The sequence below is a fragment of the Diospyros lotus genome, chromosome 8 (genome assembly GCF_014633365.1).
Source record: "Diospyros lotus cultivar Yz01 chromosome 8, ASM1463336v1, whole genome shotgun sequence".
NCBI lineage: Eukaryota > Viridiplantae > Streptophyta > Magnoliopsida > Ericales > Ebenaceae > Diospyros > Diospyros lotus.
The window spans coordinates 1,144,772-1,161,101 of NC_068345.1; the positions used below are offsets into that span (position 1 = coordinate 1,144,772).

A 16,330-nucleotide genomic window follows, 5' to 3' on the forward strand; every position below is an offset into this window, starting at 1 on the left:
ATTATTTTTTAAATAGAATTTTTTTTTCTGTTGTATTCAAAATATTATTTTTTTAATTGAAATTGCGACTAATATTGATTTAGAGACGAAAGTTCTCCGTCTCCAAGAAAAAACTTGTCTCAAAGATGGAATTAGAGAAAGAGAAAACTTTTTAAATCTAATCTTGAATCTCCTCGTTTCTTCTCCATTTGTCAATTTGTTTAGCAATCAACATATCCGACCCTAGGTCAAACTCAGTGGCATCCACCATCCATCCCCTTTGATGTCAACATCACAATGGCCACCTCTGCCATCCGTTTCCCTCGCCATTGATGCCTTCTTCTTGTCATTCTCACCATCAATGCCATCCTTCTCTGCAATTTTAATCACTTTCACCATTCGTCTCCCTCGTAATCAATGTCTCTTTCTCGCCTTTATCACTGCCTCCACTACCTTTATTGTTGCCTCCCATCATCAACCTACACCACTGTTCTATTTTCTTGTAGGTTTCTAGAGAGCCGAAGTTGAGCTTCGTAAATCCTTTAACGAGTTCGAACTTGAGCTCAAACTTCCTTTTTTTCTTAACAAGTTGAGCAATGTTCAGCTTGACTACAACCTTAGACATGTAGAACAATATATTAATACACAATTGTTATTTCAAGTATCAAAATTGAGTGTTTTATTAAATTTTATAGAAAATATTACCAATCAAACAGTAAGAGATGGAAAATAATATTATTTTTTAAGTAAAAAATATACCATTCAAATAACTTAAATTTCTAATTTTTAGTAATTTATTTTCCTTATAATTTAATTTTCTGGAATTCATTTTCTTTTCACCTAAATTTCACCCTTATAATCAAATGTACCCTTAATGTCCTTTTGTAAGGGAGGCTCCAATTGTTGTTATAATTTCGAATTAAATTGGAAGTCAATTTAACTTACAAATGGAAACTAATGCAGTTAGAAATAACCTTCTTTTTATATGATAATTTGAATTGAATTAACATTATCTCTTGTGAATTGGTGCTCATAGGTCAGGTTACCTCAAACGGGCACCCTATATATAACCCAACTCAATTCAATAAACATCTATATTTATAAAACAAATCAAATTACTAAAAAGAAAAGAATGGTCATTTGATGCCCATCTTTACCTAATTTAAATATGAGAAATTATCCAACACATAGGTTATCCCACTGATCAAACATGCGAGTTGTGACTTGATTGATTTAACTAAAAAAAACCTTTTGCTTTATATAAGAGTGGGGCTGCACCATGAAAGGCAACAATACATCACAGTGAATGTGATGTAAAACTAAAAGGGCATTTCCACCAAGCCGAACCCAATTAAATTAATTAATACCTGTAACTTTCTGCTTGGGTCATGATGATGTATCACCTCAAATCAAACAACAGCAAGATGGATTCCCTTGTTGGAAAAAAAAAAGAAAAAAGAAAAGTGAAGAAGATGATACGATGGCTAATGCATGTTTTTTTGCTTTTGTACTTGCTGCACTTCGTGTTTGAAACACACTGCTTTTACTTTCTTCCCCTCTTGTTGGGAACTAAAGTGAGGCTCATAATTGATGCTTTAATTTACTTGTTTTCTCTCTTTAATCATACCTTAATTTAGTGGCCTTCAAAGGGTTTGGCTCATTCCTTTTGAACAATAATATATGCTGTCTTTCTGGTAGATTAGCCCCCTACTACTTATTTACGCATTGATTCTAACCTGATTAAACGTGAGGTCTACAGAATTTTTTGCTTTTTGTTCACAACAGATTGGTGTTTGGTAAAATGAATAAAACAAAATAATATTAAAATATCTTTCAAAATATAAAATAAAATTAAAAATTACTCTCAAATTTTTATCAAATTATTAAATTTTTTAAAATATACTAAAAATTATATTTTTTTCATATCTTTGTTAAAATACATATATTAAGCAGAGATAATATTTTTTAATCAAAATATCCCTATCATTATCAAAAAACATGAAAAATTTTATGAGATATGTGAACATAATCTTTTCCTCTTACATGTAAAATCCTAAATAAATTTAGAGAGAAATTTACTTATCTAATTTTTAATAAATAAAAAATTACCTAACTTCTTTTTAATGAATTATTTGATACACTTTTATTTAAAATATTTTTTAAATTTCATTTTTTCCATTCCATATGTAAGTTAAAACACTTGATCAAGGTTGCTTTCTTAGATACTTACTCCGAATGTGCATCACAGCATTCAAACTAAAACCCATAAACCATCAATGGGGAAGACATCGTTAACAATAACTTACAAAAAAAACAACCAACCAACCAGAGAAGAACAACCAACCAACCACCTCAGGAGGAAACTCCTCATGCCTGTTCCTTTAATCATATGGTATTTGGATGTATGCAGCATCGCACACAAATGGAATGTCGGCGTACATCCCGGCCAGGGCACACCGGATGCACTCCAACACGGTGAAGAGGTACCCGAACGCGACGGCAGTCCAAAAATGCATCCCGACCTTACCCCAGTAGATGGCGAGGGGCATCCAGCGGCTCACAGTCCCGACGACCTGCAGGGCGATCTCCAAGAGCATGCCCATTACCACATGGAACCTAAAGAAGTGAGGCCATTCCTTTTTCCTCACTATTCCAAGGTACGCCACGAAGAAATATGCCATTAGAAACCAGCTTGGCAATTTCCCGAGAGCTCCCAAGAAGGGGTATGTTATGAATTCAAAGTCCTCCAAGAATGGATGAAGATTATATGCAGTTTCGGCATACATCCATGTCTCGTGTAGGGGCATCAGATACGGGAGGCAAGCCAGAGTTCTCCACCACCATCTTGGCTTCTTGGTCATTGCAGGGTACCGGAAACTGTAAGGGACATCCTTGGATGCACTTGGGGATAGAAAACTTCGTTGCCGCCGCCTACGTATGGTGGGTATTGTATGCAACAGGCTGCCCTGATCACCGCTTAAAAGTGGAGTTGATGCAGCAGCAAGTTGCAGAACAGGACTTACTGCCACAAAAATTGAAGATAATAACCATAATATTCAACTTAAGATTAAATTAGACCTCTGAGACAAGTCAAAAGACTAGTATTGTAATCAAACTTCCCAAATATTCCGCCTCTTAGCATTTAACTTTTCACAAAGAACTCTTTAAGACAGTCATACACATTTTCCCGTTGTATTTGCATTGATAAAGGTATTAAAATGAGGTCCAACCTACAGCACACCAATCCTTATTCCCGCGGTCCGCTACATGGATTCCAAGTTCCAACTCATCAATCATTCTACATATAGCCATATCTACTACTAATTTGCAACATCACCTCATGTCTAATAGTAACATAACATCTCATGTTAATACCTATGTGCAATACTGGTAAAAGAGCCATCGCTCAATAATCTTGACTCTTGAGAATTCACAATTTGGATCTGTAAAACTAATTTACATAAACGGGAGTAAGGTGCGATTTTGAATCTCGTTCATGCTTACTGCAAGATGAAATGAAAAATGCCATCTAGTTCTGGTAGTTAAGTCCCTTGGATACCACTGCATAAGGTTCAAATTAGGAGCTTAATACCATCTACCAGAATGTATTCTTGTAGGAATACCACAGGACTACTTTGCCAGCCTGTTTCTAAATAAAAACATCATTCCAAGAGAGAAGAGTTGTATTTCTTCTTGTAAGATGTGCAAACTACAGCCAAAAAACATTAGAAACCATCTTTGTGTACCTTTGGTAGACCATATTTTTAGTTCTTGACAGAATCCCAGTGAACTCCTAACGCCAGAAGATGAAACAAGGGCAGGCAAATGAGGGAGGCGCACAGAAGCAGGATGATAGGACTTTGCAGTGCACAATTTATGATTCGGACAAGTACTCCCAGGAATTAGGGAGCATCCATTCAGAATCATGGTCAGGAAATAGTAAAGACCTAAATCATAACCAAAAAAATAGAAAATTGGTCAAATTCAAACAAAGATTTCCAGAAATCATGGAGCAGTCATACTTATAAGTTGAAACCATATCTAGGAAGCAGGAGAAGAGACAAATGATAGCAAAATGTGAAGATTGATCAACATTAGCCAGTAAAACAAAAACAAACATATGATATGAAGCAAGCAACTTTCCAACTCTATATCAAAGACCAATTTAATACTATATTCATATAAGAGTCTCAGACAAACTCCCACTAAGAAGAAGACATTGTGAGCCTCTCACCAGGAAGACATATATCCTCTCTTTATTCTTGCCACTAAGAAGAAGACATTGCAAGGAGAACCAGAAGAGGGCACAGGCCTTCATTTGTGGTCTCCATTGCAGCCAGCAAAGCAGCTGACCCAGCGAGGATGAGTTGCTATTGGGGAGAAGAAGACCACCCAACATTGCTGTCTAGAGGACTGTGTCGGAGGAGGAGGAGATTTGGCTTGCTAGAGAGGACGATCTTTGACCACCAGTGTGGGTTTCTTCTTTAATAATGGTGAAGCATCGATGGAAGAGGCCAGACGAATGATGCTAACCAAGGAGATCCAGCCTCTTTTGGTTGCCGAGCTTCTCTCTTCACAGGCAGCAGGTGCATGTCACAACATCTCTTGTAGACTGTTGGGAGGTTAGAGGTGGGAAGAACGGTGGTAACAGCTAGGGTACAGCTAGTGTAGGCTGATATACAGTTAGAGGAAGTTGTTGTATAGCTAGAGGTCCTTTTTAACAGAGACCTACAGCACACACGGGATTTTACCAATTGAATGAATGAATAATCCTTCCTTCCAATCTCCTTCTCCCTCTGTTCTCTCTGATTCTCTCTCCCTCTCACTCTTCTTTCATTCTTGCAATTGGCATTAACGACATTGCCAGCCCTAATTCAAGGGCTTGACAGTGCAGTGGTGGGGCTCCTCCCTACTCAGACTGGTGGTGGGTTGGAAAGAATAAGGAGAGAGGATATGCTTTGTTAGATTTTCAGTGTGTAAAAGAGAGAGCATTAAGGGGTGAAGCTCCTTCGACAATGATGAGGTTAATGGTCTTGGATTCAATGTTGATCCATTTGGGATATAGCCAGACAAGTTCTAGATTAATTAATCAGACTAATGGATTATAATTCTTCGAGAGAGATTGAGGCAATCTAGGTGCAGCACTGGCAAGCGAACAAGCAGTGGTCTGGAAGTCAATGAATGCTCCTCTCTCTCTGTGTTGTCAATTTGAACGGTGGGTTTAACGGAAGTTGAATGTAGTCCACAGTTGAAACAAAAACAAGTCTGATACCAGTATTGAAAAAATTAAAAGTTCAGTCTAAAACTGAAAACATGATAAAAGTTGGGTTCTTTCTAGGTAATTAACCCTTCTTGTAAAAACTACCAACTCTCTAAAACCAGTCACTGTCTTCAAACTGAGCCATTGAAAGGACCCATCAGGCATCACAGTCCACCACTCAGGTTAACTGAATCAGACATGACGACATCATAATTACCCCATAGAATATAAATTTAATAAAAAAAAAGGTGAAACTGTTTCTACACAATAAGAAGACTACTCAAATTTAAGCTAACCTAAAAAATTTTAATTTTTGGAAGCTTTCAAATAGCAGGAACAGATTACCAAACCAAAAAAAACCAACTAACAATCAATTAATCACTAGGGCTAAGCAATCCTTTTGGGGGTCTGTTATTGGGTGGTTTGACAACCGAACTGAAATAACCAAATTTCTTTATGATGTAATCAAACTGAATACATTTTTGAAAATACTGAATTAACCATTGTAGCCAAAATGGATGCAATAACCCAAATAACTGAATTTTAAACTAACACTAGGTTTGCACTTTTCTTCTCTTCTTTTGTCGAGCAGTCAAAACAACAAAGACCTGGTTTGCAGTGACTTTCTTCAACAAAACCCAAAAAGAAAGAAACAAAAACATAGAAACCTGTACATATATGGATCAACAAACATAATCATTAATCAACATCCAATGTTTTCAGAGGCTATCCCAAGAAAAATAAAAAAATAAATAAAAGAAAAGCTCAGCAATACATATGAGTTATAAATGGAACACAGTATAGGAAGGTAGCTCTGCACATGTATGGTATATGCATACCGTGGGCACAATGAAGAGCTTACAGATTGAAGATTGAAGGGCTTATATTGAAGGGGAAGTGACACACACACACAGAGCTATATGCGCACAGGGTAGGAAAGTAGGCAAGCCACTGTATCAGTGATACAAGGGAGTGCCGCAAGTAGTGTTCTAAACTCGGCCTAGGCGGCGCCGAGGCGCTAGGCAGACACTGGCCGCCGCGATTATGGCCTAATCGGCCCCCTTAGGCGCCGGCCCGGCTAATCGGTACCGGGTGGCACCTAGTCGGCCACCTAACCACGTGAACTGCCTGGCCGATTAGGGTTTTTGTTTTCCCTTACCCCTTATCTCTCTCGTCGATTTCCCCTTCTCTCTCTTGCACACCGCTGCCGACTGTCTCTTCCCGAGTCGCCGCTTGCCCTTTCTATCTCAGCCTCTCTCATCGCACACCGCTACCATATCTTGCGGTAGGGGTGTACACGGTGCGGTTTGGCCGGTCTGAACCATTTTCAGCACGCCAAACCGCTAATGGGTTTGGCGACCAGACCAGACCACGGTCTGGTTTGGGTGTGTCCAAACCGCGGTTTGAAAATAACTTGTTTAACATACAATCTCCAACCTGTTATAAATAAATAAAACATGAGACATTGTTATAACATATTCAACTAAGAATATTAGCAACTTCATTTCTTGTCACCAGGTCATAGCAATTATCAAACAAATGGCGATAATTATCCAATAAATCTTGTACATGGATGACGTCAGGGGCAGATCCAGGAATTTAGGTTGGGGGGGCTGAAATTTAAAAAGTTAATGTAATAAAAAATTTATGTAACCAAAATATTAGTACAATGTTGTTGTTTCGTCCTAAATTCTAACAATGTTTTTCCTTTCTTTGTAGAAAGTTGTTGTTTCGTTTTAAATTCTAAGATACATAAACAAAAAATAGCACAATTCAATAATCGAACAATTAAAATATTTAACTCAAAATTTGAGTCAAATGCAAGGCAATACAACTGTATTTCTAGAGTTTAAACAAGAGAGGACAAAAGTATGGTCGATGCAAATATTCAATTCAAATATTCAATAACAGATTCATAATAACAAATTCCAGGCTTCCAGCCACGCCAATTCCTAAGTTCCTAACTAAATGCAGTAGTAAAATAGGCAAACAAACACAAAATTAGCAGAAAATCACTTAAAAGATGCTGAAAAATGCTGAGATTTCAACAACAAATCAAGCACAAATAAGGAAAAAAAATATGGGCGAAAATAGAAAAACTATCTAGATTTATCTGTCAATCGAGAGAATCAAAGAACTGAAAGAGATAAAACATACCTGGAAAAAAATGAAGCAAATCTGGGTTTGGGGGGGGGAACGAAGACCTGAATCAGAGGGCAGCGAGCAAGAGGGCGAACCCGACCGGCCGAGCAAGCGTGGGGGCGAGGGCGAGCGAGAGAGGTAGAGAGCGAGGGCGAGAGGCAGAGAGAAGGGCCGAGGCCAAGCGAGAGCGAGAGCGAGAGAGGCAGAGAGCGAGGGCGAGAGCCGGAGGGCGAGCGAGGGCGAGAGGCAGCGAAAAGGGCCGAGGCCGAGGCCGAGCGAGAGCAAGAGAGGCAGAGAGCGAGGGCGAGCGAGAGCAAGAGGGGCCGAGGTCGAGGTCGAGCCCGAGCGAGAGCAAGAGAGAGCCAGCGAGGGCGAGCGAGAGCAAGAGAGAGCCAGAGAGCGAGGCCAAGCACGAGCGGACGAGCAAGAGAAGAGGAGGTAGAGAGCAAGAGGCAGCGAAGTGTGAGCCGTGAGAGAGAGCGAGTTCGACAGAGGAAGATGATGAGAAGGGTTTGCAGGCAAGTGGGCTGGGCTGGGAAAAATTAGGGTGGGCTGGGCTGAGTTTGTGCTGGGCTAAGACTAAATAATCAAAAAATTTACTCTAGCAATTTAATTTTTGCTATGGGTTGCCTGGGCTTCAGTCTAGGGTAGTTCACACGTGGATCCGCCCTGGATGACGTGAAAATAATGATCACAAACAATTGGAAAAAGTATGATGAAAAGATAATTGCTCGAGCCAAAGGGCTACTTATACCACCTTTGTCTCTTGGATTCAATTCCAGAAAAATTTATTTTTTTCTTCCTAAAGATTTCAAAACTCACCATGATGACTATTTTGAGGGACTAGACAATACCAAAGGATTACAATTTGACCAAGCTTTTGAATTTTTAAGCAATTTTTATGTTTTTCAGTCATTTTATTCCTTCCAGTCCCAAAACAGGATGAGATCTAGAATTGCATAGATTCAGGATATCCTCTCTGTTACAAACCAATATCAGTGAATCTAAAACTAGGCTTCTCATGTATCAATAGCCACAACAAACAAACAAACACACACTAGACGTTAATAAAAATACACACACCTAGACGCTTCGGCCCGAGCTTCCTCTCCTTTGCCTCGATCTGCTGCAGCCAGCGGTAGAATCTTGGGTGTGGCCTACCACGATTCTCCAAGGATAAGGAGAAAAAGAAAGCAGAAGGGAAGACGATGGAAGCTGGAAGGTTGCAGTAGCAACGGTGATCAGATGATTCCGATTGGGGGGAACCGAGAAAGGGTTGCGCGGGTGGGGGAGGGCCGGAGGGGGCTGCCGATTAGAGTTGCGCAGGTGGGGGAGGGGGCTGTCGATTATCGTTGCACGGGTGGGGGGGGGGGGTGCCGATTGCGATTAAGGATTAGTTTGAGGGTAGGGGAGGGGGCTATGTAGATTGCGAGTAAGGATTATGGTTGTGGGTGGAGAGGGGGTTGCGTGAGGTTATGGGTGCCTTTATATATATATATATATTATTTTATGGGTGGTTCGGTTTAAAACCGAATTGCCTACTGATCAAACCGCAAATCGCGCGGTTTGGATAACCTTCAAACCGTTTCCGACCGTAAAAAAAAAAAAAAAAACCAATCAATTTGGTCTGGTTCGATTTGGTCTGGCCGATGTTCACGGTGCACCGATTTTTTTGAACACCCCTATCTTGTGGAGTCACCATCGCTGCTTTCCATTTCTATTAGTCATCTCGTCTCATGCCACCACCTACCGTCGTGAACGATGGACTAATCGCCGACATTCCACTCTGCTTTCCAGCTCTCTCTCTCTCGTCTTCCTCACTCCTCACCCTGCGATAAACAATAAACAAGCAGCAAGTGTTGCTGCTGCTTGCTATTGCCTTTTTTTATTTTTGTTATTTAATTTATTATTTATATTAATATTTGTTAATATGTGAATTTGTTATTTGAATATTTATTAATATTTTAAATATTTTAATATTTATAACTTGCAAGCAAAGAAGTTAAATATTATTTATATTTTAATATTTATTAATATTATTTAATATTTATAACAACTTCTTGTTAGTGCTTCTTGTTGTTGGCTCTTGACAAACAATAATTTATTTTCTTAAACTTAATTTTATTATTTCTCTTGTTGTTTCAATTTTAATTTATTTAAAAATAACATCAAAATGTTTAAAAAAAAATAAAAAAATTTCTAAGCCCCATCTAGCGCTTAGCGCGTTTTAAAACACTCGCCACAAGTAAGATGAAAGGAGGTTGTTCCAGATTTCACCAAGTAGAAATCCTTAATCAAGAACAAGATAGTTGGGGGCGAGAGGCACCTGTAAGGTGCTATGAGCCTTATATAGCCCAAGGACCTAGGTGCTAAAAAAGAGCTCGCCTGACATAAGCAAGGCTCTAAATTAAAAAAAAAAAGTATATTTAATATAAAAAAAAGATAATAAGACAGTATAATATATAACACTAACACATAAAATATAAGTTACACAACAAATGTTCAAAATAAACAATGTTAAATACTTATAGGAAGGCAAACAAACATACAATAAATATAAATATTCACACAAAAAATAAGTTATATATTTTGACAAAGTTATATAATATCTAATATTAACATACAAACAATAATATGTATGAATTTATAAGCTACACTATTACTGGCTTACAGTTGTAGCAAACATATATAACTCTTTTGTTGCAAATATTAACTAAGTATTGACTAAAAGTCTAGAACAAAATATACACATCAAAGAACAAAACAGTGACTGTTGAGCAACTATTAGCAGACTGAAAAGATCAAACACTAACTGAGAAGCAGTGCGACAGTGGCTGAAAAGAAACATCAACAGCATAAAAACATGAAGAGGAGTCCAGTGCGTCTACTTTTCTTCTCTGTTTCTTTTCTTTTTTTTTTCCCTCTTCATTTTACACTTCCTTCTGCAGACGACCCCTTCACTTCAATTTTTCTTTTGATTTTTATTCATTACAGCCTAGGTGGGCGCTTGTAGCATTTGATGCCTCAGCAGAGGCGCTCGCCTAGGTAGCGCCTGAGTGAAGGAGCCTTGCCTAAAACTCTATACATAATATCTGAGAAGGTAGTCCTTGTAAAAATACCAACTTTTGAAACCAGCCATTGTCTTCAAACCGGGCCAGTGAAGAGAACCCGAGAAATGACCCATCAGGCACCATAGTTCCCACAATTAGTTTAGTTGAATTAGCCATGACAACATCCTAATCATCCCATAGAATATAGATTAATGAAAAAAGTAATATTTAAAACAAAGTGGTGAAACAATTTCTATACAACATAAAGACTATTCAATTTATGCTACCCTAAACATCCTAATTATCCCTACTTTTACAAGTTTGCAAACAGCTCCAAGAACGGATTGCCAAAGGAAGAGCAAATGGCACAAATTAAGCATGGGAAAACCCAAATCCACTTCCTTTCTATACACAATCCATTCACATTCACTTTCACAAACCCAAGATACCATCTAATTCTCTTCTTGAGCACTGAGCACGGGTGAACCAAAATCAAAACAAGCGAAGAAAATGAAGCAAGAAATAGAATCAAACAGGCAATCGCATAACAGAAGGGAATGGGGGGACAGAACAAAAACCCTAATTCTAGCTTTTGTTGGAGATGACACAGAAATACCTGAAGATGAAGCGGAGAGACTCGAGCTCCTCCTCGTTCTCACCCTCGAACCTCTATTGGTTGCCTATAAACAGTACATGTTCGCTGTCCACTGTTGGATCAACAATTCCTACTATCCGACTTTTACAACCGTACGATTCTCCAGGGGGAGAAATCCTCTGTGATACGCGTAAGCTGCAACCAGTGTGGTTCTCACCTTTCAGGCCCAAATTTCTGGCAGAATGGGCCAATAACTAACCTTGGGCCTAGTTATCAAGCCCATGAAAGTAGGCCCATTCTTATATCTGGGCCAATGGGCCCAGATTATTTAATCACTAGATTTGTTAAACAAAATTTGCATAAAATATTGTTTAATTTTCATTTCCATACCAAAAAATGAAAATGAAAATCCACTAATAGAGGACGAAAATCTCCAATTCTGTTCTTATTATCAATCCTTCAATTTCCACTTGAATACGATGGCAGAAATAAAAAATAATTTATGCATATTTTGTTTGAATCAAACTAAATCTTTTGAGTTAAATGATATGAAATTCTCACTTCACCTTTGTATTTACACACACTAAGAATGTGTTTGATTACACATATTTTCTATGAAAAATATGTAATTATTACATATTTTCTATGAAAAATAATCAAACACTCTTAATTTTTCCATGAAAAAATATGTATGGTACAACCATTTAAGGTGTGTTTGATTGCATTATCTAGAATTTAATTCTAGGTAATATTGCGTAAAAAACAAAAACCATCTCACCCCCTTGGAAAATAAATTCCATGGAAAGAAATTTTAAATGGTTGTACCATACATATTTTTCCATGAAAAAATTAAGAGTGTTTGATTGTTTTCCATAGAAAATGTGTAATAATTACATATTTTCCATAGAAAATGTGTGCAATCAAACACACATTTTAGTTTTTTTAATGTGTTAGGAATGAGCATTTGGTCTGTTCGATTAGCTCAAATTAAATAAACTAAAATATTGTCAAAAATTGAACCAAACCAATTGAATAGATGTTCAAATCGAACAAATTAAAAAAACCAAAACCGACCAAGAGATTTTTGACAGTTGGTTTCATTTTTGGATTCTATATGCGCAAATTAGACTGTACGAATTCTAATTTTTCAGATGCAATTAAAGGAATAAAATCGTGAGTAGTGTATATAGAATATCAAAATAAATGGAGATATGAATACAATGATTATCACCATAATACAATTTATCCACTCACAGTGTTATTTAAGCTTTGTGATTCCCTCGTACGCCTATTGGCTGGGGCACATCAATATCACCTACAAGATTATCAAATTACATAAAAATTGAATAAATACAAGATCAAGTCACCTCAGAATTGAACCCACCCAAGGGTTGCCACAACTAGGCCAAACCCAACTCCAAAAACATTGGACTAGCCCATGAACCACTTGGGCCCCGCCAACCTAGGCCAACCCCAAAACAGCCAATACCAGCCACAACGGCTTCCACCAACGGCCACTGGCGACCGGATATTCCCACAATCTGAGGCTACCATTAGAAACGCTAAGCCAAGGGGGTTAACATACACAAAAATGGGACCGATCTAACGGCTAGATTTTCATAGATCTACTTTTTAATTTTCGGTCAGAATTAAAAAAACGCACAGGCAGTCACCACCGGCCATCGTGGCTAGAGGTTTCCAACCATCGGAGGCATCAACCCAACATCCTTATCCCCATCGACCAACATATCTAAAAACCGGCAAGATCCAACGGTTGAATCTCCATAGATCTAAGATTAAACTTCTGGCCAAACCCAACCACGCATATATATATATATATATGTATGTATAGATATCATGGATCCATGCTGAAAATAACGTTGATAAAACTAAAAGACTTACTGTAGATTGGGGTTGCTTTTATGGTGAAAATGCGGTCGGATTCAAGATTGGAAGGTTAGATTTCGCAAAATCGGTGATTTACAGCAGCTTTCTTGGAAGAGAGAGAGAGATTGTAACGGGAAGAAGGAGAAGAGGGGAGGAAGGAAGCTGGGAGCCCTAATGGCTTTCTATTGCCATATGGGCCTCCCTTAGGCTTTCTATAAAATAAGGCTCAAAATTTGAGCTTTACAATCTCACCATCCTTTTTATTAAAACATTTGTCCACCAATTTTGGTTATAATCTAAGTCTCAAATAGATGGGATAGTTCTCCTTCATGACGCCTTTTGATTCCAATATGGCCTCGTCTTCCGTGTGATTTTGTCAGATCACTTTTATAGAGATAATTATTTTTGTTTCGAAACCTTTTTACTTGTCTATTAATAGTGCATTTTGACCTTCTTATATCTAAGATCCTTATTTATTTGTATTATTTTAATGGTCAATGGTGGAAAGACTTAGTATAGATTGTGTTTATGCTTCCTTAGCATCGATACATAAAATACAAGGTATATATTCACAAAGTCAGGAGAAAAATTTAATTGGTATGCTACGTCACCCACTCGGTCTAATATTTCAAATAGACTAATATACCTAATACATAGATGACACTTTAAAATATACTATATCTGCAATTGCAAACTCTAAGGGATGCCTATGATGATCCGCATAAGATTTTTATCGACTTTAAGCTACCAACAACCTTTTTCTAATCAATCGAATGTGCTCGTCTCATGGACTATAACATTTCTGTTGGCAAGAAAGATCTTACCAAACTGATCTTTCGATTTCTGCAACCGGGTAGTTTCTACAGTCCATGAATCTTTTGCTGTGATATTCAGCTCCCTCTCTGTGCAAGATTGGACATGGCCAGTTTGTCCGTTGGCTTCAACATCATCACATAAGCAGGTACACTGATTTCTTTAGCATGAAAACTGAAAGCTCTGTCAAACGACCCATCATTTTATTAATGCTGGATCACAAACACAGCACAGATGCGAACATTAGCAGTGAGCCTAGCTTATATGATTTATGATCTGGGCTGTTGCCTATTTGACAACAATGCCAAGCTTGACAATTCAATCCACCATATGGTCTGCATTATTGGAATTGGTGCAGGGCTTGCCTATGAAAAGGTAAATTTTCTCTAAAACCAGTCAAGAGGGAAAGATACACCGTGCACCCATGAGATTTGATATAAATAGGAAGTATTCCTCATGTTCAAGAAATACACTGATTATCTTTACTGTTCAAAAGTTATACCAAATTACCCGTGTCATTAGATTTAGGTTACATGAGATACTCGAGACATTTTGTATGCTTATAACTGATTTAGTGTTCATTTTAACAACCGGGAGATCAGCGTAACTTTCAAAATGCCAGGTGCATAGTGCATACACTCTGATTTACTGAAATCTCAGAAGGATCAAGTGTAATTTACCATAAAATTTATAGAGAGATTTAGATTGCTTCTTCTTTGCAGTGTGGGTCAGAGATGGTTGCGGAACTATGGATCACAGAGATCTCCAGCCCATTCCTCCACTTGAGGGAGATGCTCAAGGAGCTTGGTTACAAGGACAGTGATCTCAACTTGGCGGCTGATGTATGTACTAAATTGAAGCCCCTTTGGAGGTCTGCTCACTTCAGGACTAGTTTTAAATTCATTTCTTTAACGTTTTTTCTTGTGATGTCCTCTTTTGTTAGATTTCATTTGCAGTCATTTTCACAGTTGCAAGGATGGTGGGTGGACCATATCTCGCATATGTGACAATATCTGCTAATAACCCACTTCTCATAAAGGTAAATACCATATCATATGTACACACCATATCATTTTCACAGTTTATAATACTCAGAAGATGAATTTGTACTCCCAGAACGGACGACTTTAAACCATGTTCTTGGCCTTCCATGTGTAAAATACAATAGTTTAACATATTAGGTGTAGAAAAGAGATGTACGGTAAAGAACTGTTCTCTATGTTTGGTTTGAACAGGCAATGGCACTGGGGTTGCAGCTGGTGAGTGCTTTCTAGTTCTACAGGATTGCAAGGATGGTTAGATATAAGCTGACTAGGAGGATATCAAGGAAGCTGCCTCAGCCGTCGAAACAACAGAAGTTGAATTGATCTTCTACACTTGTTAGTTCAGTTAATCCTATATATAGCAATTGTGTTAGATGATTATCCCTTGCTACGTTTGTTCGGTTCCTCCAAATGGACTGTATCCTATTCTTCTTTTTCATTTATCTTCCAATTTTTCCTTACCATTGAGACTCCTAATGAGATTAAGGCTTGTTAAGAAGATGATGATGACGTTCCTTATTACTAAGAGGCTTACGTTGTTTGATTGTCTCAAACAAGCTCTCTATGCCCCTTGAATATTCACAGAGGCTTATCTCTATGCCCATTAAGAGCCAACACTCATCAGAAAATCACGAGTATGAAGCAATTTATATTGCAAGTAAAATCTCCTGCTAATGGCTTGTATCAAGCAATTTATATTTGAACACAAGTACTTGTATCAGCAGGTAATGGCTTCCATAGAGATTGTAAAGGCAATACCCGGTATAAAGCAGTGGCCAAAGTGAACCCTGAGCAAAGAGGCAGCCATTTCTCTAAGAATCTAAGCTGACATGACAATGCCATTAACTCGAGGGCATGTGAACCTGGGGAAGCGGAGGAGAGGATTGACGAAAGACACCACTATTAGTAGAGAAGAAAGAACTTTAAGAAAAGGCATTTGATAACTGAAGAATTTCAAGGATTAGCCTTACATGGCATGGCTGCTTGGCTTCTTGCGGTATAATCAACCACTTTTTCTACCAAGTCCCCTTGGAAGAAACATAATGGAATAAGCATAGCCTTGACCATGGCCATTTGGGTTGGAATGAGAAAGAGCAGTTTTCAGGCTTTTGACAGTGCTTTTGGTTTCACTGCTCAATGATTTGATAACTGAAGAAAAGGCATTTGATAATTGAAGAATCTCAAGGATTAGCCTTACATGACATGGCTGCTTGGCTTCTTGCCGTATAATCAACCACTCTTTCTACTAAGTCCCCTTGGAAGAAACATAATGGAATAAGCATAGCCTTGACCATGGCCATTTGGGTTGGAATGAGAAAAGGCAGTTTTCAGGCTTTTGACAGTTGCTTTTGGTTTCACTGCTCAATGATTTGATAACTGAAGAATCTCAAGGATTAGCCTTACATAGCATGGCTGCTTGGCTTCTTGCGGTATAATCAGCCACTCTTTCTACTAAGTACCCTTGGAAGAAACATAATGGTATAAGCATAGCCTTGACCATGGCCGTTTGGGTTGGAATGAGAAATAGCAGTTTTTCAGGCTTTTGACAGTGCTTTTGGTT

General features: G+C 38.2%; 2 protein-coding genes across 3 annotated transcripts; one reads left to right on the forward strand and one right to left on the reverse strand.

Moving 5' to 3' along the window:
- Positions 1-2,179: 2,179 nt before the first annotated feature.
- Positions 2,180-11,155, reverse strand: LOC127808258 (protein TIC 20-I, chloroplastic). 2 transcript variants are annotated; one of them, XM_052346712.1, is made up of 3 exons: positions 11,048-11,155; positions 3,726-3,926; positions 2,180-3,001 (listed from the first exon to the last, which is right to left on the reverse strand). In XM_052346712.1, the coding sequence occupies exons 2-3, from the start codon at positions 3,904-3,906 to the stop codon at positions 2,361-2,363; spliced, it is 822 nt and encodes a 273-aa protein (XP_052202672.1). In that variant the 5' UTR covers positions 3,907-3,926; positions 11,048-11,155; the 3' UTR covers positions 2,180-2,360. The 2 variants fall into 2 exon arrangements, with proteins under 2 accessions (XP_052202672.1, XP_052202671.1); XM_052346711.1 differs by lacking the exon at positions 11,048-11,155 and adding an exon at positions 7,397-7,946.
- Positions 11,156-13,960: 2,805 nt separating this feature from the next.
- Positions 13,961-15,342, forward strand: LOC127808743 (uncharacterized). The gene is made up of 4 exons (XM_052347326.1): positions 13,961-14,101; positions 14,449-14,568; positions 14,670-14,765; positions 14,962-15,342. Exons 1-4 carry the CDS (start codon positions 13,961-13,963, stop codon positions 14,998-15,000), a joined length of 396 nt encoding a protein of 131 aa, XP_052203286.1. The 3' UTR covers positions 15,001-15,342.
- The last annotated feature ends 988 nt before the right edge of the window (positions 15,343-16,330 follow it).